Genomic DNA, 27,028 nt, shown 5'->3' on the forward strand with positions numbered 1-27,028 from the left:
ATCCACATGGCATAATCAGTGGCTTAAGAGTATAGGGTCATCTTATCTTTCCAATGACTATAGTTGTTTCCATAAAATAGTGGTGACCTATTGGTTGCTTGTCCTTCAGCAGTGCTAACTAAGGTTGCCATAGATCGAAACTCTCAGATGGTTAAATCTCAAATAAGAGTCTAGGCTCTGATACCAATTGTTACCCAAAAGACAACCTAAGAGGGGGTGAATTGGGTTTTTACAATTAAAAATTAATAATACCCTAATAAAAATTATGGTTAGCACAATAAATAAATATAGTTAATGAAATAAAAATAATTAAAACAAGTGTTCTAACAACTATGTTAATTAATGATTTTAACATAGTAAAAATGTGAAATATAGCTACAGTAATTTAAATAAAATAAAGAGATAAGGGAGAGAGAGGCAAACAAATTTATAGTGGTTCGGTTTCAACTCAGCCTACGTCCATTCTTCAAGCTTCACTTTAGATTTTCTACTAGGCTCTAGCTTCACGAGGGTGCTAGCAACCTCTTTACAAATGAAGCAATCCTTCACGAATTTTATACAGACTTTCTAAGTTAAGAACACTGAGTGTACTACACTCTTACAAGGTTGAAAAGAATATGTTTTTGCTTTCACAGAAAGCTATAAGAATTATCTCTCAAAGATATATATAAAAACGAAACTCTGGTTTTTCTGTAAACCTCATACAGGAAAGATGGGCTTAAAGATATACGTCTCAGTGTATAATTTCTGAAAGAAGATGTAAACAAAAATTGAAGAACATTTTTCAAATAATTTTTCAGAGAATAGATGTGAATGATTATAGATCAAAGAATATTTTCTAGTTTTTTTTTGTAACTTGTTTACATTAGAGGCTTTGGTATATATAATGAAACTTATAGCCGTTTATAGCCGTTGTATTAATTTGAATATCTTCCACTCCATTATTACTAATTTGAATATCTTCCACTTGAACCTTTTGGCGTGCTGCTGTACTGAGCTGTTTGAATATTTGTTTTGGACTGTTTGAACCTTTGATTTAATCAAATATTAAATACATTCTAACAATATTTAGGATAAAAATTTTAGGTAAGAAATTCTGGGACAAAATAAATTTTGATTCTATTTTTCTCTTTCAAATAAATTAAAACATAAAATCATCAAAATAAATATTGATTCTATTTTTCTCTTTCAAATAAATCATTAAAATAAATTTTAATTTTATTTTTCTCTTCCAAATAAATTAAAAACATAATTAAATAAATCATCAAAATAAATAAGTCTAACAATTTCTTTTTATAATTTTTTAACAAATAGTTAGTGAAAAATTTATGTGAATGTGTCTATCAATGATAAATTTATCACTGAACATGTCTTTAAATCTTTGTGTTGATTTGTGACGATGATGACGAGATTTTCTTTTTATAATTTTTTAACAAACAGTTAGTGAGAAATTTATTAGTGAATGTGTTTATCAGTACTAAATTTACATTGAATTTGCCTTTGATTCTTGTGTTGATTTGTGACAATGATGACGAGATTTTTTTTTGTAATTTTTTAACAAACAGTCAATGATAAATTTATCACTGAATATGTCTTTGAATTTTGTGTTGATTTGTGATGATGATGATGAGATTTTGTAATTTTTAACAATCAGTGAGTGGTTAAATTTATCACTGAATATGTCAATCATAATTTTTTTACTAGGTTTGTCTTTGATTCTTTGTGTTAATCTACAAATGTGAATAATTATTTTCTGGTACAGATTCCACATCTCTCTCCTTAATTTTCTTCTTCCTTATTCGTCTATTTTTCTCTTGTTGCCACATTGTTTGAGGAGGTACTGTCGGTATTGACATGGTAGAGATGGAAAATGGTCACACAAAAAAATATTTTCAAAGTTCGGAGGTAGTTGCTGGAGGTCAGCAATGGCTGCCGGCAATCAAAGATAAAAGCCAAAGGAGTCATCGGATGTCAATGATAGTCCGGCAATCAGAAGTGGTCTTCAGTGGCCGGTTAAGAGAGAGAGATATTCAAACAGTTGTGACAGAGAAAGAGAGAGTAGAACGGTAGAGTGATTTCTTTATTTGGATTGAATGTTAAGAGTAAATGGGAACACGTGCCAAATCTTTTTGAGTCAGGACTTCATAAGAATTAAGTCTGGTCCAAAGGACTGGCCCGTAACTCCCTTTATAATTTAATCCCTTGGTTGTCCAAAAAGTCCTAACTACACGTTGTTAAAATTAACCCAAATGGGTACTCTAAGAATATTATTGTCACTTTAATGCTGTGTTTGGTTGAGGATTTTAAGGAGGAATTTGAAAAGGAAAATGAAAAAAGTAGGCAAAATGTGAATAAAATATACTTAAATTTTATCTAATTTCACACACCTTTTCCCTTCCTTTTCCAAATATCTTCTCAAATCTTTCAACCAAACACATCATAATTGTATCATCAGGCGCTACATCTTGAGGATTAATAATTTTTCACTAAATTGGTGATGACCATTATTGAGATTTTTTTTTCAAAGTTTGCTCATTATGAATTTTAAATATGAGTAATCCATTGTTGAGTGTGACCACTTCAATCCCTTCAATTTTTCCATACCCTGTCAGCACATTACTTAACAAAATGAGGGAATGATTTATTTTCCAAAAATACCCTATAAAAGCAAAGTGTCATTGGGCTGTTGGGCTTCATGTTATGGTGTTGTAAGGTTCAAGGTTGTTTTGAGTGGGAGTTAGGTTTATAAAATAAAACAGCCCAGCCAAGATTTTTGGCCCAGCTGAAGATGCGCCATAATTCACAGGGACAGAATGAGCACCTCTGTATATAAACATAGGGACTGTTTGTTATAATTTTTAGGTGATTATACTTTATTTTAATTTGAAAGTTTGTATTAGACTCTTTAATAACTTATTAAGCAGTAATAATTTAAATAAATTGATTATTTAAAAACTAAGATAAAAATATTTTTAATTTTATTTTTTAATTATCAATTTTTAACTTAAAAAAAACTCCACCAACCGGCATAGTTATCATTTTCAATTGAGTTGAGAGGGTGACATACAGCCATTAGGCACAGCACGTGCCCGGCCCAATTTGTAACTTGAATAAGTTTTGTATTGTTTTGTTTTTTTAAAGGATTTGAATAATTTATTTTTAAATTCAGTGCCATATAGATAAAATTCAAAAGTTTGAACTAAATTTAGATTATGCCTGGCATGGAAAACTCAAACAATTAAAAACTTGAGTTGTATTTATAAATATGTAAATAATATTAAATATATTTATAAATTATTATATTTTAGATGATATTAAAATAATTTATATAATAGGACTGTCATCTGAACTGGATTAGAGAGAATTATTAGGTCTGTAGAATTCATCACGGCCCAATTTCAATAATTTAAATTGTTAAAAAATTACATTGATAGGATATTGATACTTATATGATCAAATTAGTTTTGTATAAAAAAATAAACAGTGAAAAAATAAACAATTAACTAAAATTTGATCCGATAAAATAACTATCAATATTCAATTAATATAATTTTATATATATATATATAATACTTGACACATTTCACGTATTAAACCGTACAAATTATCAAAAACAAAATCCGTAATAAACATCCACAGGCCTAACAGGCCCCCTTCAATTATTATGAGCCCAACCCAAAGCGCTCCCATTTGCCAGGTCCCAGAGAGAGAGAGAGATCTTTCCACTAGTGGAGTGAGAGAAAGAGAGAGAGAGAGAGAGAGAGAATATGGCTTCAACATCGGAGTCTGCGTTTTCTCGAGAGGGAAAGGGAGAAGGAAAGGGAGAGGGAGAGGGAGAGAAGGTGGTGAAGAAGAAGAAAGAGGGTTTGGGATGGATGGAGTGGGTGAGAGGTTGGTTGTATTTGGCATACGAGATGCTATTTCAGAGAATAATGGCTAGCCATTTGCAGAACCCAATGCCTTTGCCTCCTCTCCACGATCTTACCTGTATCATCACTGGATCTACCAGTGGTATTGGCCTTCAAATCGCCAGGTTCTCCTCACTCTTACACATCCCCATTTCACTTTCATTCTTCACTTTTACTATTTATTGTCCTCAAAATGTTTACAATTTTGGGATTTTTTTCCCTTTTTGATTCAATGATTATTGCGTTTTTTGTTTTCTGGTCTTAATGTTACTCTATTTCTCCCAAGTAGCTATATAGTTGCAGTGAGAGCACAGATTGTTTTGGATTGTTGTATGAACAGGAAAAAAAATAAAAATTGTTTGTTAAACTGGACGGCAATTAGGGTTCAAATGAACAGGGTCGTTTGTGAATAGGCTCGAGCTGATTGTTCACATTCGGTTCGTTAATGTTTTTTCTTGGGTTTGAGAGCTTGTTAAAATCTTAATAAATAAGCCTAAATATATTAAGTTATACTCGTTAGTTGGCTCATTTAATGTTTATTAGGGTGAATTACACTAATGGTCCTATAGTTTGGGCTTGTATAGTTTGGGCTTGTGTCATTTTGGTCCTGACTTTTCAATTGTGACACATTTGACCATGAATTTTGAATTTTGTTCTAAATAAGGACAATTGAAGATACTATTAGATTTTTCAAGGGTAAAATTGTCAATTTAATAAAATATAAATTAATTTGACAAAAATAAATGTTAAAAATTATTTTTGAATTTTTAAAAATTATTTCTACCTACTAAAGATAAAATTATATAAAATTGATAAATCTTTTAGATATTTATTTCTTTTTTTTTACCAAATTAATTTTTATTATGTATTTGGATGATGATCATGGAAAATTAATTTTTAAAAATTAATCATGTAATTTTTATTAATTTTGATCAATTTTACATAATTTTATTTATGGTGGGTAAAAATAATTTTTAAAAGTTTTAAAATATTTTTTTGACATTTATTTTTTATCAAATTAGTTTATATTTTATCAAATTGACGATTTTGCCCTTGAAATTAAGTAATGGTATGTTAATTGTCTTTATTTGGAACAAGATTCAAAATTCAGGATCAAATGTGTCACAATTGAAAAGTCAGGGACTAAAGTGACACAAGCCCCAAACTATAGGGACTGTTAGTGTAATTTGCCCTATTTATTATTCATATATTAAATAATGTAAAAATATGTATAAAAAATAAAATAAATATGTTATTTATATATTTTAAAAATATAAATGTAAATAATAGCTAATTAGTAACTATAGATAATACATTTATATAATAATAGTGGTGGTAGATATTATTATTTTGGTAAAATATTGACTTTTTTTTTAAGTATGTTTATATATATTATATATATAATTGTATAATCAAAGTTTCAATAATAACTTTAATCTCGTACGCAAATATGAATTTATAATTTTTTTGATTCGTTAAGGCTCGTGAACAGGCTTGAGCTTGAGTCAAACCTATGCCAACTCGGCTCGAGTTTGGTTCATAAAATTTTTGTCGAGCTCGAGCTCTAATTCATTAAAATCTTAATAAACAAGCTCAAACATACTAAAGTTCGGCTTGACTTTGCTTGTTTGCAACCAAATGGCACAATGGCATGTAATTTGATGAAAGATACGGACACTAGAGCCTTAGATACAGTATAATGGTGAACTCTCCAACAAAAGTGGCTAGTTCTGGACTTTGATGAATTTTTTGCCTTCTAGTAAAGAGAATGTCACGACCCAAACCCCATCCTAAACGGATTTAGGGTTTTTTGTTTGTAATTGTGATAAGATTTCATTGACATAATTTTGCATTCTTTTTGTTATAAACAAAAAAAGTTACTGGACATAAGGACATGTTTATTTTACTAGCTTCCATAATTGCGTGTTTCCTTTGGTTGGGCAGGCAATTAGCGGAATCAGGGGCTCATGTTGTAATGGCAGTTAGGAACACTAAGGCTGCTCATGAGTTGATCAGGAAGTGGCAGGAGGAATGGTCAGGAATGGGCCTTCCTCTTAATATTGAGGTATATAACACACTGAATCCTCCTTTAGGAAAAATGTTATATGTTTAAAAATTACAAAAATAGACAATATCAGGGGCATTCAGACGTCCCCACTGCAGGCAGAACAGCTCCTTTGTAATTCTACATCTATGGAGAATTGTATATATGATCTCTTTTGGTTTATTGTCAAGCATCCTTTTTCTTAACCTTTTAGTTTCTTTTATTCTTAAATGTTTTATAAACAATGATAATTTAGTATAGAGAAAAAGAACAGCAAATACTATAAAGATTATGCAGAATAAGAAATAACACAGGAAAAATAAAGTAGATCCCGACAACAAAAAGGAGTCCCAAAACTTCTCAAGGCAGAAACAATTATCTCTTTGCGATTCAAGAGTGGATCCTCTCTCTTGGCCAAACTTTCTGCTTCATCATTGACTATCTTTCAGATTACTGTTTTAGTTTGCAGGACTGCTAATTCACTTGAAATTGTGACTTCTTAAGGTGATGGAACTCGATCTTCTCTCCTTAGATTCTGTTGTGAAATTTGCTGAAGCATGGAATGCACGTTCAGGGCTTTTGCATGTCCTCATCAATAATGCAGGGATATTTTCAATTGGAGGTTAGTACATGTATTCACTCCCTGAAATGTTAGTATCCATCTTGATATTTCCGTTCTCAGTACTATGTGGGTCCTATTTTTTATCTTCTAATGAAATTATTTGTATCCGGTAAACACTTTTATCGTAATAATGGGAGAGCCCAAGTACTTGCTTTCGGATTTAGGAACTACTCTCAGAGATCTTTTTTTCCTTTTGGAAGATATAAGAGTCACAATTTGCTAAAGCTAAACTTCCATTAAAGATTGTTTCCATGGAGTAGAACCTCCTTAGGGATTATATGGCTTTCATGAGGCTGATCTTGGGCCACCATCTAAGCATGAATATACCTTCGTTTAAGAGAATATTTTAGTGTAGAAAGTCTCAAATTCAAGAAATTTGCAGTAGTGGCCTTTGGTGTCACCTCCAGTCAAGAGTTGGAGCCTCACAATCTCCAGCCAATATGCTTCTCTCATGCCTTCATTCATGGTTTGATTTTCTGGTGTCCTAGGTGTAGAGGAACCACACCAATCCATCTTTTAGTGGAGAATGGGTGGTCCTTTTCTCATTCTTTGGAAGTGTGTAGTTTGCGTGGTGTTTTAAGTAACTTAGTTGGAAAGAAATGCACAATTTTTTTTTTTTTTAAAGATGAGATTGAAGATATTGAGAGCTTATGGGATAAAATTTGCTATTTGACATCTTTGGGCTCAATCGCTCCATACTTCAAGGGGATCCCATTCTTTTTATTTTGAGTGGTTAGAGAACTATGGGTGATGTATAATTGTATTTTCTTTATTTTAATTTTCTTATACTTTGTTAGAGAACTATGGTTAGAGGACTATGGGTGATCCCATTCTTCTTCCCTCTTTTTTTATTTTGTACTTTACTTTGATCGTTATTAATAATTGTTATCTTGCTAGTTTCATTGTTTGTTATTTGAAATATGGGTACGATTGTAATTTTGTGATATAAATACATTGGTGTTGGGACAAGGTCATTATCTCATACCACCCTATTCGGTTTGCTTTCCATCTTTTGCTTCTCTTTGTTCTTGCCTTCGATCATAACTTGGTATTAGAGCCTACGGTCAAATACATTTGTAGCTCATACAGGCTAAAACTCACTGATAATCCTTTAGTTGCTTCCATAATTTTTTACTTTTTTATTACCTTTTGTTGAATATCTAGTTTTGCTTCTCACTTCATACTGATATTGTGCACTTGAATTGTCCACTCTGCTAGGCGCCAACTAGGATGTTATCTGTTGAGTTGATTGATTGTGAAGTACACTTCTTGTTATGGCCCTCAATTTGTTTTTCCTTTTGGATTGATTTGTCTGGTAAAAATATCTTTTTCACAATCTGCTTCTATCTAACTTCTTAATATAAACAAGCTGAGGTTACTTTTTATTTCTTTTCTTCATGGTTAAACTGATATCTCTTGTTTTTCCGTTCTTTAGAACCACAAAAATTCTCAAAGGACGGGTATGAAGAACACATGCAAGTGAATCATCTGGCTCCAGCACTCCTTTCAGTATTGCTTTTGCCCTCTCTTATAAGAGGTTCTCCAAGCCGAATTATTAATGTGAATTCCATTGTAAGTCTAATGTCATGGTATACATGGATAGACATATGTTTAGGTGTTTATATACTAATATGTTTCTGTTCTGAATTTTTTATTATCTAGTAGTTGAAATATTATTGTACTTCATGTCTCCTATCAATTTTTGTGGAGTTACCAATTATGTTTTTGGTTGAATGTTTGTTGACCCAAATTTTGAAACATGAAGTGTTTCAACACATTTCAAAGTTCATGTTACAAATGTCCACTGTTTAGTTTTTTTTTGGATTAAACAGTGTTGATTATTTGAATAGTAGGTTCCTATTTTTGACTTGTATTCGAGATCGTTAATTACACATTTTAATTGAATGAAATCTCCGATTAATGAAGAACGAAAAAAAGAAAAATAACGGAAGACAATTTAAGAAAAAAAAAATATTTTATTGAAGTTGTAGGGATTCAGAACCCTTAGATACAAGATACAATTGTTGGGTTTGGAACAATTTACCTATTGCTTGCCATTATATCAGATGTTTGCAGTGTAGTATAGGCTCTTGAATTCTCTTGGTTTCTCTGACTTTTGATTCCTTTCTCTCTCTGTGATCTCTTGATTTCTGATCCCCCTCTCTTGTGTGATGTGTTAGCATATTATATTAGCCGAAAGTGTTAGTATATTTTATTAGCCGAAAGTTACACTAGGGTCTGTAATCATTTTATGCCCTCAGGGATCATCTTGTAATCGTGTTTCTTGTAAACCCTAATCTTCATTTATAAATAGGGGGTGATATTCTATCATACCCCAAGCTGGTTACCCAATCTTCATGGTATCAGAGCTTCACCTCTAGGGTTAGGATTCAAAACATACCTAGTTGGATCATCTGCTGGGTCGATCTTCAGCCACCGTCGTCATTCTGCTTCGTCTTCGTCTCCGTCTCAGCTTCGTCACTCGTCGATCTCAGCTCCTCAGCTCGTCGATCTCAGCTTCTCCAGCGGTTCGTCGCTCGTCTCCACCCCCCCTCGTCGTCCTCTGATCTCTCACCCAGGTACATATAACTATATATATCTATCCTGATATATATATAAATCTAGCCTAATATATATATTTATATATAAATAACATGTATACATAAATAAATCAATATATATATATAATAAAAAAAAAAAAACAAAAAAAAACAAAATGGTTTCTTAATGTCTTTATAGTGATCATTGTGCCTGTTATCTCCCTTCTAGGTTTGTGATTGCCACTAGTTTTGTTGCGGGTTCGGTAGTATTGTATCGATGACAGATTCCACCAGTGTGTCCCCTTCTTCTCAAACACCAAAGAGCGAGAGTCCCATTCTACCTACTACCATGACTGAGAACCGCAACCCTAATCTGAAAATCACCACCTCTCTATTTAATGGTCAGAACTACCTCGCATGGTCTCAAAGTTTGACTATGTTCTTGAAGAGCAGAGGGAAGATGGGGTATGTTGATGGCAGGATACAGGCACCTAGTACCACTGACTCAGGTTATGATCAATGGGAGATTACCAACTCTTTGATTATGAGTTGGCTTATCCATTCGATGGTTCCAGAACTTGGTGAGAGCTACTTGTCTATGGAGACTGCCTAGGACGTTTGGAAGGCTGTGGCTGTTACCTATTCCCACAAAGGGAATTTTTCACAGGCATTTGAGTTGCGCCGCTCTATTGAGAGCTCACTTCAGGGGGAGCAGACTGTTCTTCAGTACTTCACTTTCCTCACCAACGGCTGGAAACGCCTTGACCACCTGGAAGATTATAAACCCGTTTGCCCTACTGATTCTGTCGGGTACAAGAAGTTCATCGCACAGGAACGGGTCTTTAAATTTTTGGCCGGCCTAAATGTGGAGTATGATCCCGTTAGGGGTCGAGTTCTGAGTATGGACATTCTTCCTTCACTTCAGGAGGCATTTGCCTATGCACAAAATGAGGAGAGTCGCCGGTCTGCTATGATGTCCCCTGTTTCTACTGACCGTTCCGCATTACTATCTACTCCTCGAGATAGCCTCAGCCTGCCTCCTCCGTCTGTTGCTAAGGAGTCTGCTTCTGTGATTATTGCAAGAAGCCGCGGCATACTCGTGAGACGTGTTGGAAGCTTCATGGGACTCCATCCGGGGGTCGAGGTGATCGGTCTGGTTCTCGAGGAGGTCGGTCAGGCCCATGTAGAGGACGTGGTTCCTATTCCCGGGCTCATCAGTCTAGTGCCGTTGATACCGTTGATTCTAATTCTACTTCTGTTACCCAAGCTTCTGATACTGAGCTGGAGGATGCTTTGCGCCAATTGTTGGACCGCCGATCTTCTACTGCTCTCAGTACCGCTTCCTCGTCCTTTGCCCGCTCAGGTAATTTAGCATCTTCTCCTTGTGCTTTCCTGTGTCATACATCTTTGCCTTGGATTATTGATTTTGGTGCCTCAGATCATATGTCTGGCTCTTCTGATCTTTTCTCTGTCTATAAGCCCTCTTCAGGTCAAGACAAAGTTAGGATTGCCGATGGTACTGTTTCTTCCATTTCTGGAAAAGGTTTAGTCCAAGTCACTCCTACCATACATCTATCTTCTGTTCTCCATGTTCCCAAGTTTTCTGTTAATCTGTTATCCTTAAGTCGTCTTACCCAGGATTTGAATTGTAGTGTGACGTTTTTTCCTAATCATTGTCTTTTTCAGGACCTTGTCACGGGGAGGATGATTGGCAGTGGTAGTGCAGAAAATGGTCTCTACTTCCTAGATCAACCAGACAAACTTGCTTATTCTTCCACCACGTCTTCTACTACCCCCGTTGATTTATGGTTGTGGCATCGGCGTCTTGGGCATCCCTCATTTCATTTGCTTAAGCATTTATTTCCTTCTAGTTTCGCAAATCATCATGTGTCTGACTTTCTTTGAGTCTTGTCAACTTGGAAAACAACATAGAGCTTCTTTTGCTCCCAGTTTGAATAAAAGCTTCGTTCCTTTTTCATTAATACATTCTGATGTTTGGGGTCCCTCTCGTGTTCTGTCTGTGAAAGGTCATCGCTGGTTTGTTACATTTATTGATGATTTTTCTCGTGCTACTTGGGTGTATCTCATGAAAGATAAGAGTGAGGTTTTCTCTGTGTTTCGCACTTTTCATAAGATGATTTGTACTTAATTTGGGGCCACTATCAAAATATTTCGTTCTGATAATGGCGGGGAATACATAGCTTCTGGGTTAGGACAATATTTATCTACTCATGGCATTATCCATCAGACCTCTTGCACCAATACCCCTCAACAAAATGGGGTGGCCGAACGCAAGAATCGACATCTTCTTGACATGGCTCGGTGCATGTGTTTTTTTATGCATGTGCCTCGGCCCTATTGGGGCGATGCTGTTCTCACCGCTGCCCATCTTATTAATCGTCTCCCTACCCAGGTCTTGAACAAACAGGCTCCGCTTCACGTCCTCCTCGGTTCTCCGTCCTTATTTTCTATCCCAAAATATTTGGTTGTGTCTGTTTTGTCCATGATCACTCTCCCTCTCGTGGTAAGTTGGACCCTCGCTCCCTCAAGTGTGTTTTCCTTGGTTACTCTCCTACTCAAAAGGGGTATAAATGTTACCACCCTTCTTTTCGTAAGTGGTTTGTGTCCATGGATGTCACTTTCTTTGAGTCCCAGTCCTATTTCTTGTCCTCTCCGGTGTCACCGTCCTCATTTCCGGGGGAGCCTTGGTGTGAAGTGAGTCTTGTGCCTCCTATGGTGGAACCAGTTGTTCTTGCACCACCCTCTACTACTGTGCTTCCTATGGTGGACCCAGTTGTTCTTGCACCCCCCTCTTCTACTGGGACTATAGAACCCACTGTCACCAAGAATAAGGACGGGCATGTTTATGTCCGGGACATAGACAGAAAACAAGTTAACTGGATACACGGGACCGTCTCTGCTACTCCACTGCCATCTTCTGCTTCTGATAAGAGTCTAGGTAACTTTGAATCTCTTGTGTCCATTGATCTTGATGTTCCTATTGCCAAGAGGAAGGGTGTGAGATCTTGTACTTAACATCCTATCTCACAGTTTGTATCATACTCTCATTTGTCATCCTCATATAGAGCGTTTGTGTCCAATATTTCCTCTGTTAGCATTCCTAACCATTTTCAGGATGCTCTTGCTACCTCTGAGTGGAAACTAGCCATGATTGAGGAAATGAAAGCACTTAGGAAGAATGGCACTTGGGAATTGACTGAGTTACCTACGGGCAAACGATCTGTGGGATGTAAATGGGTATATACTGTGAAACACAAAGCAGATGGGTCTATTGAGCGTTACATGGCAAGACTTGTGGCAAAAGGGTTTACTCAAACATATGGCATTGATTATCAGGAGACCTTCGCACCCGTGGCTAAAATGAATTCAGTCAGAGTACTTCTCTCTCTAGCAGCTAATCTAGATTGGCCGCTTTATCAGTTTGATGTCAAGAATGCTTTTCTCCATGGTGACCTCGAAGAAGAAGTATATATGGACATTCCTCCGGGTTTTGAGGATCATCAAACAGAAGGCAAAGTATGCAAACTTCGGAAGTCATTTTATGGTCTCAAACAGTCTCCAAGGGCTTGGTTTGAGAGATTCACTCAGGCTATGGTTAAATATGGCTTCAAACAAAATCAGGCAGATCACACATTGTTTGTGAAACATTCCTCACGTGGTAAGACTACAGCACTTATTGTTTATGTAGATGACATAGTTCTTACAGGCAATGATAGTGGGGAAATACCTCTGTTGAAGAAATATTTAGCTCAAGAGTTTGAAATCAAAGACTTGGGAAGCTTGAAGTATTTTCTGGGAATTGAAGTTGCTCGCTCTAAGGATGGGATATTTATCTCACAAAGAAAATATGTGCTTGACCTGTTGAAGGAAACTGGGATGCTTGGCTGCAAGGCATGTGCCACCCCACTAGAACCCAATCAGAAATTAGGGGATGATGAAGGAGGAAAAGTTGTGGATAGGGAGAGCTATCAACGATTAGTGGGTAAGCTCATTTACCTATCTCACTCCCGTCCTGATATTGCTGTTGCTGTCAGTGTAGTTAGTCAGTTTATGCATGCTCCTCATCAGATTCACTTTGAGGCTGTCATGAGAATCTTGAGGTATTTGAAGTCTGCTCCTGGTAAGGGTCTGTATTTTTCAAAGTATGATCATCTTCGTGTAGAAGCCTATGCAGATGCTGACTGGGCTGGGTCAGTAACTGATAGGAGATCAACTTCAGGGTATTGCACATTTGTTAGCGGCAACCTAGTTACTTGGAGGAGTAAGAAACAGAATGTGGTTGCCAGGTCAAGTGCAGAAGCTGAGTTTAGAGTTATGGCACAAGATGTGTGTGAACTTTTATGGATCAAACTATTGTTGAGTGATCTAGGTATTGATCAGACGGACTCCATGCGGTTATACTGTGACAATAAGGCCGCCATCAACATCGCTCACAATCCAGTTCAATATGACAGGACAAAACATGTTGAGATTGATCGCCACTTCATTAAGGAGAAACTCACTAGTGGTACCATTTGTACTCCTTTTGTCCAGTCTGGTGAACAACTTGCTGACATTCTCACCAAGGGGATTGGGAATAAACCATTTCATGAAATATTAGGCAAGCTGGGCATGAGAGATATCTTCGCACCAGCTTGAGGGGGAGTGTTAGCATATTATATTAGCCGAAAGTGTTAGCATATTTTATTAGCCGAAAGTTACACTAGGGTCTGTAATCATTTTATGCCCTCAGGGATCATCTTGTAATTGTGTTTCTTGTAAACCCTAATCTTCATTTATAAATAGGGGGTGATATTCTATCATACCCCAAGCTGGTTACCCAAGCTTCATGATGGTCCTCATATTTATAGAGGGTCATCCATGTGACAAGAGTGCTTCATCTTCAATTTGAATTTCAAATTGAATGATAATGCCGCTTGAATTTAGCGTCATCATATCTGATTAACCGTACTAATCCTTTGGGTTTTATCCTATATGGTGTCCTTGCTGTAGGTTGTACAAGTGTCATCTTTGTAGGCTTTACGTGTCATTTGAGTATCTTAAATAACGTCGCTAAGAGACAAAGATATTTTATTTATGCACTTCAACGGATCATATTGATCATTTTATGAAGTGATTACCTACAATATTCGTGTCATAGGCTCTATACGTGTCATTGACTGATTGATTTTAGGAAGTGATTACCTACAATATTCATATCATAGGCTCTATATGTGTCATTGACTAATTGACCATATTTGAAATCTTAACATAAATTTGGTTGAAATTTATGTACCAACAATGTTATATGTAAACTATGTGATTTCATTTAACACTCTTTTTTGAGCTATTTGTGCTTTCTTTTTCTTTTAATATATATTTTTTGTTTCCAATAAGTGGATGTGGGATTTTAAACAAATGGAAAGGCGTGAATGTTGAACTTATAATTTTTCCAAGCATACGAAAATTATTATTTTCTCTTTTAATTTTTTGGGGAGATAAAAAATTCGAATTAGTCGATATAAAACATATTAGAGCTAGAAAACGTTACCTCATAGTTCTGGAGTATGTTAATTCTTTCTTAATATTGCTTTGAGTGCAATCTTCATATAATACATGACCTATGTGATTCACCTGCAATCTTTGTTGATTGAAGACTTCAAATAATCATCTGTAAAGTGATAGTGAGTTTGATCACTTGTAAACCTGTTTCATGCTAATTACTCTCTTGTAACACATGTAAACCTGAGAACAGTTGTTCATTTATCTTTTGTGTAGATGCATTACGTTGGATTTGTTGACACAGAGGATATGAATGTTGTTTCTGGTAAAAGAAAATATACAAGTTTAGTGGGATACTCAAGCAGCAAATTGGCCCAGGTGCAATCTATTCTTTAGAAGTTACAATACTTGAAAAGGATTTTCTTTCCCTTTCTTTTTCTTATTTTAATTGAGCTATCGCCACGTATATTTTTTGAGGCAAAGAATAGTAAAAAACAGCTTCATGTGATGGCTTGCGTACCTGACCTTGCTTTCTCTTTTCCATTCATGCTCATCTTTGGTTTTTGTTTGTGTGTGTGGAAGAGGGTAGGTCTCTGTGTTCTAACTCGTGGATGACTGAAATGAACATTCTGCCTGGGTTTCCTTCAAATAATAAAGAATTGTTTCCTCCAGCTTTGATCATTTGTCCTCGACCTTCTAATTTTTTAAAAAATCTGAATGATTGCGAGGCCAATGAATTTGTGTTGTTATCAACTATCCTTGAGAGTGTTTCTTTATCAAGTGCTTCGGATGACAAAAGGTTGTGGACTTTTCGTTCTTCAAGGGTTTCTTCTTACTAATTCTTTTTTTGATAAGACCATCGATGATTTTAATGTTCCAATTTGTCCCTTGCAAGTTCATTTGGAGTGCATATGTAAAAGTGTCTGAGAAACTTAGTGGATTGTCCTGGTTGACCAGTGACTATTCTGGTTGACCAAGGTAAATTTCTTATTGTTAGTTTGATCTTGTTTACTCCTTTCCTACTTGCTAATTGTTGGTGACACTATAGATATTCTTTGAAGGTCCTCACCAAGCATTGCCTATTTTGAATGTTGATCCTTATATAGATAAAATCAAGTTTAGTATTCATTTGGAATCAATATAATCAATCAAGCATTCATCTCAAACATTCATCGCAAGATATATAAAGTACAATGCAAGGAATGTAAAGAGCATAACGACAAAGACTTATATTGGTTAGGCACACCCCAAGTGCCTACATCCACTCCCTGCCTTCCCTGCCGATATTATCTCCACTAATCTCAAATAGGCTTTTTTTAGGTTCACCCAAAACTCTTACAACTCTTGGTTTTTCCTAGGGCAACCTACACGTTTACAATCAACCACGAAAAAACAGTCAAAGGGTTTTCTTGGACTCACCCAAAGCCTTTAACCTACCCATCAACAAATAGCACACTTAGAAACGGAATTTTGTCGATGCCTTTCAAAGGCTGTGTTGAGACACCAAGTGTAGTTGTGTGAGGGTGACAATGTATACTACCGACAGATTATAATAGTAGGATGAGAATTATACCTTCAAGAGAGCTCCTAGGATTTCCAAAGAAGCAAGCTCTCAAGCACCAAAGTGCAAAGAAAGCTTTGGCCCACAGACACGTGGAGTTTAAACAAAGAATTATCATGGGTCGGCCAATTCCCTTGTGGGTTAGCCTATAGCCCATTGTTGAGCTATACCATGCTCTGTACTTCTCAATGAGTCTGCCTGTACTCTTGAATGGTCGATCCATACCAGACGGCCTAAAACTTGGTCAACCAACATATTTGGCTGGCTGCCTACGACCCTAATAGAACCTAGGCAACAAAAATGTTCAGTATTTGTTATGTCCTAATTTTAAACCTTCACTTCTCAATTATTTACCGTCAAAGAAATTACATTAGACTATTTGCAGTTTGCACATTATTTTTTTTTTTTTTGAAGATTATTTGTTTCAATCATGGGCATCAACACTACTCTACATGTTCTTTTCTACATCTACCGTTGAATAAAGTGAATTTAGGTATTCACCTTTTTGTTACTTTATTGTTTCCCCTTATTTGAAGTAGCTATTTTGATATCCTAGTTCTTGCTGATTACCTTTGTAATAGTTGATTATATTCTTTTAAACTATGGGTGGGTTTGGGCTGGGTCAAATTCGGGTTGCATGTTAAATTGAGGGAGCCCACCCATTCAGTTAGCAACTGCGTTGTATTCAGATGGGTTTATGTTCAACGCTACATTGTCAATGTCATGTTGGAAGGGCAAATATAAATTCACCTTTTTCTTTATATGCTCAGCTATAAAAAACTGAGGTTGGAAACTTTGGGTGGCATTTGAATGCAGGTTATGTTTAGTAGCATCCTCCATAAACGGCTGCCTGCTGAAGCTGGCATAAGCGTAGTATGTGTATCTCCTGGAATTGTCCAAACTAATGTTGTAAGTTCCATGAATATTTCAATTTCTTCATCAGTAGATGTCTTATATCTATTGTTATGTCTGCATATATTTTCGAACAAATTTGTATTTCTCAATGCGAAAAGAACTACCATAGCAATAAAAAGACTTGATCAGTGGAATCTCAGGAATCAGGTTGATAAATCTAGGGTAAATATATGGAAGCAATAAGCAAGAAATTATGGCCTTGTTTGGTTTGTTTTTAAGAAACAAATTTTGGAAAAAAATTTCTACAATTTTGTTTGGTTTAGTGATTTTAGAAATTTTTTTCCAAAATCACTTTCTTTCTCCTACACATCAATCAATCACTTTTTCTCTCTCCTCTCTTCTTCTCAATCACTTTTTCTCTCTCATACACATTTACTCAACTATAACAAAATATCAAATCATTCCAAACTCCTATACTCCAAAACTATTTCCAAACTATACAACTAAACAAACCAAAAAAATTTCTATACTCTTTCTCCAAACCAAACCAAACCAAACACACCCTACATCTCCATATATGCAACCTCATATGTTTTGGGCACAACAAATTACCAAAAGTCCATATATTCATATGCTCAGGTCTACCATCAGTAAGCCACTTGCCTAACATACCGATAGTTAATAATTAGATCTGTCATCCTAAGGAGGTGGGTGGTTTGGTGCGTAGAGTTTGGTGCAGTTTAATGTAGGGCTTTGTTAGGGAAGTGGTTGTGGCGGTTTGTTAGAGAGCGAGATTGTTTATGGCGGAGGGTGGTGGCTTCTAAGTTTGGGGTTGTTGACGGGGATTGGCGGTTGGGGAAGTGATGGGGCCGCATGGGAGGGGTTGTGGAAAGAAATTTGCTTGGGGAGGGGGGAGTTTTGGGAGAGGGTGAATTTTCGTGTGGGTATTGGAGAGAAGGTTAGATTCTGGCAGGATAGATAGTGTGAGGAGATAGTGTTGGAAGTGCGTTTCCCTTTGATTTTTATCATTGCAAGGGATCAGGAGGCCACGGTTGCTTCTTATTTGGGGGGTGGGGAGGTGGCGGTTTGGGATATTCAGCTTCGGCGTGAGGTTCAGGATTGGGAAGTGAATCAGTTGGGAGAGTTATTGGGCTTTCTATATGGGGCGAGCCTATCGGGTAGGGGGGAAGATGTGTTGGTTTGGAGTGTGGTGGGTGCTAACGGTCAGTTCTCTCTTTGTTCCTTTTATCGGAGCTTGGTGGGGGAGGTGGGAGATGTGTTTCCTTGGCAGAGTATTTGGGTGCCTTGAGTTTCTTCTAAGTTGGTTTTCTTTTTATGGACGGTTGCTTTAGGTTGGAATCCTACTATTGATAATCTGGTTTGTCACAGGCATGTGTTAGTGAATCGCTGTTTTATGTGTGGTGTTGATGCAGAGTCCGTTGACCACTTATTTCTCTTTTGTTCTATTGCTTCTTGCCTTTGGGGGTTGGCTTGTTCTCTTTTTGGGATTACATGGGTACAGCCAAAGGGGGTAGTGGACATGTTGTGGAGTTGGAGGGGGGCCCGTATTGGTCGGTGTCGGCGATGGGTGTGGTTGTTGGTGCCTTTTTGTTTGATGTGGTTTGTTTAGCTGGAAAGAAATAGGAGAATTTTCCAAGGACTTGAGCGTCCGGTGTTGTGGTTGGAGGATCGGTTTTAGTTACCTTGTATAGTTGGTTGGAATGTAAAATGGATCTGGATTTTTTTTCTTTCTTAGATTTTTTGGATGATGTAATTGGTTAGGCGAGTTTGGTTTCCTTCTATTGGTTGCCTTGTTTTTATTGCATCATCTTGATGCTTTCTCAATAAAATTTATTATTTATCAAAAAAAATAATAATTGGAGGTTGACTGGACTGTGGAGTGTCCTTTTAAATGAATAGGTGAGGTGATAAAAATCTGCTCACAAAGATTGGTGGAGAGTTCCAACAAGGAGATGGGTTTCATCTCACAAATTTGCAAAACAAAACACTATTAGTGCCATCCAACCAGTAGATTCTGCTGCGGGTGCTGCGATGAAGTTAGGGACTGATTCTTTTGGATAGACTAAGGACCAACTGTGTTTGTGTGGTGTGCAGACAGAGTCAGGAGGCATACCATTTCCTTCAAGGGCTGTCCCTTTTATATTGGTAGATGTTTTGCCCCAGTTAGATCATTTGATGGGCTTCTTGGTTGGATTGGGCTGATTGTTCCAGCTTGGTTGGGTCAGGCCCATGGCTATTCTGGGTGTAAAATTACCTCCCACAATTGCTCCCCAACTTTCACTTCCTTTGGTCTAAATAAACAGTGGAAGTTTTTTGTTGTTGTGACAGAACCATCTGTTGTTGTTTGGTCAGAGTGATATATGGATGTTGGGTATTGCTATCATGTGCTCCCCAGTTTCTTGGAGCAACTCTGGTTGGTTTGGAGTTATGTAATGTCCGATTGCCAAGAACCATGCCTAGTCGAGTTAGGACTTCAAGGAGTGCCCATTTTATATTGGTAGATGTCTAGTTAGATCATTTGATAGGCATGGTTGGATTGGGCCAATTGTTCCAGCTTAGTTGGGTCAGGCCCATGGCTATTCTGAGTGTAAAATTACCTCCCACAGAATCACACAATAGTTTAAAGTTGAAAGGTGCTAGATGGAATACATAAACCCTCCCCCCCTTGCAATGTGACGATGACATATCTAGCTTTACAATCCTCTCTGCCTTGCAACAGCGTGTACACATCTTAATGAGAGACAAAAACCTTAGCTGTTATCTTTTAAAGGTTATTTTTTAATTGAGGTGCTCATTTAAAAAGCTGGGGCTTTTGCCCTAGCTTTAATTGGGACCCCCGCAAGTGGACGGTGGATTAGTCGCCCGGATTGGTTGGTCCAATGGGCCGGATACCGAGTTATCAAAAAAAAAAAAAAGAGGTGCTCATAATGTACCATATTAATACATCTTCTGGAAACTATTAATGTCAGTAATTTTACTTGTCATTTTGCTTTGGTTGTTAATAAATGCATCATATATTTGACACAAAATAACTTCGTTTATTGCAGGCAAGGGATCTTCCCAAAATTGTTCAAGCTGCTTATCGCCTAATACCCTATTTTATCTTTAGTGCTCAAGAAGGTGAGGTTTCTTAAATGCTGGTGAATCTTTGAATTTGTTACGAGTGCAATTGTCTTGTTTAGTATTCAACTTTACAAATTTACCTCAATATGCATGATGTAAAGGAATCATCTTGCATTTACTTCCAATGGAATTGATCTAACTATTCATCAATAACTTCTGTCTTTTATTATTGTTATTTTTTTGTAATTTTGTAAAAAATCATGTTTATTAAATGTTAATATATGTTTACCCAGGAAAAGAATTGAACCTGGTAGCTCTACCCTTATGGATTTCAAGCTCGCTCCAATATCATTCTACAACTTTAAATGATGCAATTAGAGTTTAACAATCAGGAATTTTTCACGTGTTCATTCTCTTTTCATTTGACGATGACAATGGTCCTCAAGTCTTTGATTTCGTGCTAAATCATTAACACTTCACCAATATGCTACAAGGTAATTGGTGAACTACTTTCTTTCTCTTCCTCTTTCTTCATACAGTCATCCCCTCCTTCCCTTCTCTTTGCCTCTTCCAGGTGTAAGGATTCCAAACAAAACCATTGTACTCCGTTTGGTTCCATTTATTTGCAATTTAATTAGCTTAAAATTTGAAATCACATGCTTAAGTAATTGCACTTCAAAATGGTAGGGTGTTCTCGAGTTTTTTAAATTGGAAATCCTTGGCTGTCTGCCGAAAATCATACAATTAGACTAGAAGACATTTAATGTGATCTTAGAAGGCGGCAATGAAGGGGATGATGTTTCAGTGGTGGAGAGGGGTAGAGTAGAGGTATGCAGTTTCGTGCGTCCATGTATCACTTGGAGGTGAGATGGCTGGTTGAAGTAGAGAGAAGCCCAAAACAATTGTTTTGGAGCCTGAAGGCATACAGGACTGTTGTTTGGTTGGGATACTAACAATTTTACTAACACGATGTAGGTCCCACACGAAGTGATGGTGGCCCTACCAAGGCTTGAGAGTGCGTTAGCAATAGTTTGTTAGTGTTCTTAGCATTATTGTAAGAATTTTGATGTTTTTGAGAATAATGTCAAACATCTGCAAAATAATTGCCAACTAAGTAGTTTGATTTTGCTGCTGCACTGCAGGTTCTCGAAGTGCACTTTTTGCTGCCACTGATCCACAGGTTCCCGAGTATTGTGAGATGCTAAAAGCAGATGAGTGGCCCGTCTGTGCTTTCTTATCTGAAGATTGCCGTCCAACAAATCCTTCTGAAGAAGCGCACAACCTAGAAACTTCTTATAAAGTGTGGGAGAAGACATTGGACATGATCGGCCTTCCTTTGGATGCAGTGGAGACGCTTGTACAAGGGGATGAAGTTAAATGCCGCTATGGGGCTCATGAAGGGTAGCTTTTGTTTTCTTGAATCGTCAATTGTATTGTAGCTTGTATGAGCACAGTTCTGGATATGTGTAGCAAAATTGTTTTTTGGTGTAGCTTTCGTGCTATGGTGCCGTCACTGGTTTCTTCTTAAAGGGAAATTTCACTGTATTTTAGTTCTTAGCTATTTTTGTCAACTAATAATTTGTGATGCAAATGGATCACAATCTGGATCGAATGGATTTCCCTATTTACAGGTTCAACTAACTATTTGACAGCCCTTTGCGAGAATTTGAAAGCAAATGCAAATGCATAATATGCAGATATTGTATAACTTAAGGTTCTATGTGTAGCCATTTTGTGGGGTTTATTTATTTTCATTATGGCTGATTGTGATATTAAGTATGATTTAATTATATATATTGTTGTAATGTTGGTTATAATATTTTTTTAATTATGATTCAAAATATTTTTAGTTATATTTTATGTGATGTTTGGTTGTTATTTAATTTTTTTATGTTATGCCTACAAGAGCTTGTTTGGGAAGAACACTTGGGTTAAAATCTATATAATAAGGCAAGAGGCTTTTTGAATCCGGATGTGACTTTTATACCTGTGTCAAAATTTGGACCATTAGATTGATTTAATCTAAGGGCTCAAAATATCTCACCCCATTGTCTCTCTCATTTTTAACAGACCTCTCTCTCTCTCACTCCCACTCCCATTGTCTCTCCCATTTATCTCTTTTTTGATTTCAAATTTTGAAAACACAAAGTCCCCCCCCCTCTCTCTCTCTCTCTCTCTCTCTCTCTCTCTTTCCCTCTCCCTCTCCATCAGAGCCCAACCTTCCCTGTCGGAGCCCATTCCCTCTCATCATCTTCTCTCTTCCTCCCTTCATCTCTCTGCCATCCCAATCTTCATCAACAGTGGCTACCCCAAACACCCTTGAATATTGACGACGGCACCCCCTCTCTCTCTCTACCTCCATCGGAGCCCATTCCACCCAACCCTTGCTGGCGATTGATCCCCATACCCCGTATTACTCGCTTCATCTTCTCACTTCCTCCCTCTCTCTGCCAATCTTCATCAACAATGACGGAGCCGTTGCAAAAGAGGAACAAGGGGACTGCAAAAGGGAACAATGGTGTTCAACAAAGAAATAATCCGGTATACATATGGTTCAGGTGAGCAAACCTGGGCTTTTTCTTTAGTATTTATATTTCTATCTTTGGATGATCTTTACTCTAATCTTTAATTTTTGGATAATCTTTACTCTAATCTTTAGTCTTTACTGATAATGATCTCTACTCTAATATTTTGATTGAAACAATTAAGCCTGGTTTTATAATTAATTAATCTTTAATCTAATCTAATTTACTCTAATTAGTCTTTAATCTAATCTACTCAAATCTTTAATCTAATCTAAACTCTAATCTAATTTTATAATCTCTAATCTTTAGTCTTTACTAAACTCTAATCTAATTTTATAATTAATTAATTAATTTCAACATTAATTTTTGTGATCGAAACATTTAAACATTGATTCGGTGAAACATTGTCCAATTTGTGATTGAAACATTGTGTCTGATGTTTACAGTTTGTGATTGATCATTGTTTTGGTTGGTTGTGTAGAAAATTTATAAGCCTGATTTTTTAATTTTTTCTTACAATTATCATTATTTGGGTGGGGTAGGGGGAGCAAGAATCAAATTTTTTAGTCTGGTTTATAAAAATTTGGGTTTATTAAAATCAAATTGGGTATATTAAAATCAAATTTATAAGTATGGTTTATTAATTTTTTCTTACAATTATCAACTAAATTTTTTTTTTAATATATTTTGTCTTATTTAAATCTAAACCACATTTCATTTTTTTATTTCAACGAATAGGTTCTTAACAGAATTATAGAATTCACGAATAGGCTCTTCACAGTATCATACTATTCAAGCAAAAGTCTTTGGAATTGGTTGTTGAGAGTTTCATTGTTTTACATTAGTTTAATTGAAGTGGGTTTGAATCCCAATGGAACATCTATCCTATGGATTTAAAGGTTGAGATTGTTCATTTGACCGTTGGATATAGTTTGAAAGTTGAAAACATTTCAAACCCATTTCACTCCCCCTTCACGGCCTAAAACCCATTTCATCAACACTATTTCTCTCTCTTTCTTTGCCACAGTGGTTGTATTCAAACCCATTCATCATCATTGCTTCGGTGGTTCTTTGTTGCTTCATTGGCTCTTCGTTGATTCGGTGGTCGTCGTCGTATTCTTCCCCTCAAGGTCTCAGTCCCCCCACTCTCACTCTCACTCTCTTCATGTTTTTTAATCATTTATGAAAATTTTCTGAGTTGTTTTCTCTCATCTCATGAAATGGATTAATCAAGACAATTGTTTTCTCTCATTTAAAGGGCTGTGTTTGTGTTTGTGTTTGTGTTTCTAAGGGTTTGAAAAAATTTCTATCCTATTAGGTAAGAAACGCAGGAAATATTTGATTTGGTGAAAACAAAAGGGGCTATTTTACCATATGAAACAAAACCAATAAAGGGTATCCTATCTTTTATTTGTTTTGGTATGTATTGTTGCACAATCCTATCCCGTATTTTCTTATTTAGTTGCACAATTCTGGTAGTGAGCTTGATTTGGTGAAATGTGTTGTTTGTAGGATTTGGATTTGTAGGATTTGGATTTGTGTTTTTGTCTTAATTTTGCAGTTTGGTTGTAGTTTGATTTCACTACATTCTTTTTTATATACATTTTGGTTTGTATCCACCATATTGGTTTCTATTGTTTGTTTCATGAATAATTACAAAAAAAATAGTAATAATAAGATGTGCTTTAGAAGATATGTTTTAGAAGATGCTTCATTGAAATGTGTCAAGTTCTTGGATTTATTAGCTTTGTTACAGGAATTCACTCAATTTTGATTGGAGTCTGATTGTGTTTGGAAGTGCTATTAAGATATCTTTGGAGATTGGCTTTATTTGTAATTGTTCATGGTTAAGACGTTTTATATGGTTTGAATTGCCTCATCTTTTCCTTCTCTATCTCTCTCTCTCTCTCTCTTTTTTTTTGGGGGGGGGGGTCTCTTTTCCCCTAAAAATCATGTCCCGACGTATAAGAGAAGTAAAGAAAACTGTTGGTGAACTTATATGGTTTCATGATTTATATGGTTTCATGTCTCTTTTCATGATTTAAACTACAATCTATTAGTTGGTGAACAAGTCAAAGTAGGTTCGTTCTCCTCTGCTTTGGCCAGAAGAGCAATGAAAACTAAAGCAAATAGACAATCATAATATGGTTGTTTGCCATCTTCTTGAAGGGATGATTAGTTAGAGTATAGATTATATAACCTATGTAATCATCATTCTTGCGTTTTTCTTTGTTATGTATATCTTTGTTAGATAACCTGTCATCATTTTTGTTTATCCATCACTGTCCAAGAAGAGTGATTGAACAATAACTGAGTTGCAAGTTTAATTTGTGAACATAATCAAAGTTGAGGACATCACTTTCTTGCCTTAAAAAATTAAAATAAAAAATTAAACTTCTGACATCAGTCATGTATCTGAGTGCTTGACTGATCAACAATTTCTAAATTAAAAAATTAAACTCCTGACTGAGATTCTTTTTTTGTTTTGTTTTGTTTGTTTGTTTGTTTTTTTTTTTTTCCCCATATGCTTAGACTTGAATAAAATTTTAATTGGCAACCTCATCCCTACTCTATATTGCTCATCTTAGTTTTGTTTAATTTCAATTTATAGAAGAAAACCAATTTCGATAATACCAATCTTTTGAACCAAGAATTTTTAGTGTCTGTACATGATACACCCTAAAATTATATGAATGAAATATAATTTTACTTTTTTCTTCTTTTTCATTTAAATATAATTCCAATTTAATTCCATACCCACCTGTTGTGGATTGTGTTAAGCATGTTATATTGTTATTGTTGTTGATTGCTATATTGTTTTTGTTCATGCTTTTAAATTATTTATCCATAAATCTGTATTAAGCATGTTATAATTTTTGAATCATTTTGTTGTTCATGCTTTTGAAATTGATTGATTGATTTTAGGGATTAATCAGGAAATCAGACATTTTGGGATTGTTTTTCCTATTAATAATCCAATGATGGGTTGTGTTTTTCCTATTTTTTTCTTTCATTTTTCTACTTTCAAGTAATCAGTATCATTTATTAATTCGGTAAATTGGATTGTGATAATTGAAATGGATTGTCTTGCCTTTTGGCTTCTTATATAGTTGTGGCTTTTTGCTTATATTATTTTTTAATTGTAGTTGGTTTTCTATTTGGCTATATAAAACCCAAGTATGTATTCAAAAAATAGCAAAACTAAAGTCCTCTGATTTTAGCAACTAATATAACCTTAAGTCAAAATGATTTTTCAAGAACTGGATAAAACACCAAGTTTACACACAACTAGAGAACTATATTCAATTGTTTGGTCCAGTCCGATGAATGCATATTGCAAAATTGATCAGTTTCATGCTCCAAGTTAAAAGTGTGTCAAGCCAAAGGGGAAAACCAAATGAAGAGGTAGGAAAATATAGAGTCTTATATGACATTTAGCCAAAAAACTACTTCCCACCCCAACGGCTCTGATATGTAACTCCCTCGCTCGAAGCCCTCTCCTTACCCCCACCTTCAACACCCATCATTTCATTTCATTTCATTATTCATTCATATCTATTTTAGTTTGTTTTGAAGATTGATTGTTACATTCGACTTTTTTTTTTTTTTAAATATATTTATTACATTGTTACAGTGATGCTTAGTTTGTTGTTATGCTTTTGAAATGGATTGAGCAGGCTATAATTGTATCTTGAATCATTGTTGATTATGAATGAATAATGGAAATGGGTTGTTTTTCTTTGTTGTTTTCTCATCTCAGGAAATCAGACATTTTTGGGATGGGATTTAAATTTTTTAACATATGTTTTATGTGTTGTTGGAAATTGTTGTTTAGCGGATAGAGCTCTCAACTTTGCTAAATAGGAATTGTTGTTTATAGGCTTAGATAGTCAAATTTGTTGATTTTTGGATTTTTCCTATCATTACATTTTTTTTTTTCACTATGTGTTAATCTTCTATAATAAAGTGCAAAGATTCCTTACACTTCTCATATTTGGTTGATTAAAGGAATAATGAAAAATTCATTGCAATGGGCCTCATCATTTATCTCATTCCAGTGAACCAAATAAAGTATCAATGAGATTGAAGTGTTTCAAATATGATTAGTGTTTTGATAAATGATTTGGGTTATTTTGATAAATGTGTGAATTGAGTTTCCTTTTTTAACATACAAAGTAATGTTCTGTAATCTTTTGTTTTTATTTGATTGTTAAAAATTAGAATTATAGTGAGAAAGAAATAGCCCATTGTATTTAAATTAGACAATTAAAACATCTGTCTGAATATAGTTCATGAAAAGAATCAGATAAGATATGAATTGATAAAAAGGACATCATAAAAACTATTAGACTAATTATCTGACAATGCCTTCCTAAAGGTTTTCAAC

The 27,028-nt window shown here is 35.6% G+C and overlaps 1 protein-coding gene across 2 annotated transcripts; it reads left to right on the forward strand.

Moving 5' to 3' along the window:
- Window positions 1–3,646: 3,646 nt before the first annotated feature.
- LOC145813667 (dehydrogenase/reductase SDR family member FEY-like) lies at window positions 3,647–21,824 on the forward strand. 2 transcript variants are annotated; one of them, XR_014356867.1, is made up of 9 exons: window positions 3,660–4,033; window positions 5,853–5,973; window positions 6,457–6,574; window positions 8,010–8,146; window positions 14,893–14,994; window positions 16,994–17,086; window positions 20,101–20,173; window positions 20,410–20,610; window positions 21,259–21,824. XR_014356867.1 is itself a non-coding variant. In XM_082909440.1 (8 exons), the coding sequence occupies exons 1-8, from the start codon at window positions 3,768–3,770 to the stop codon at window positions 21,519–21,521; spliced, it is 1,173 nt and encodes a 390-aa protein (XP_082765566.1). In that variant the 5' UTR covers window positions 3,647–3,767; the 3' UTR covers window positions 21,522–21,824. The 2 variants fall into 2 exon arrangements, 1 of the variants encoding a protein (XP_082765566.1); XM_082909440.1 differs by lacking the exon at window positions 20,410–20,610 and having other exon boundaries at window positions 3,647–4,033.
- Window positions 21,825–27,028: the final 5,204 nt, after the last annotated feature.

This window comes from Camellia sinensis, chromosome 15 (assembly GCF_055761805.1).
Source record: "Camellia sinensis isolate YWXY chromosome 15, ASM5576180v1, whole genome shotgun sequence".
NCBI lineage: Eukaryota > Viridiplantae > Streptophyta > Magnoliopsida > Ericales > Theaceae > Camellia > Camellia sinensis.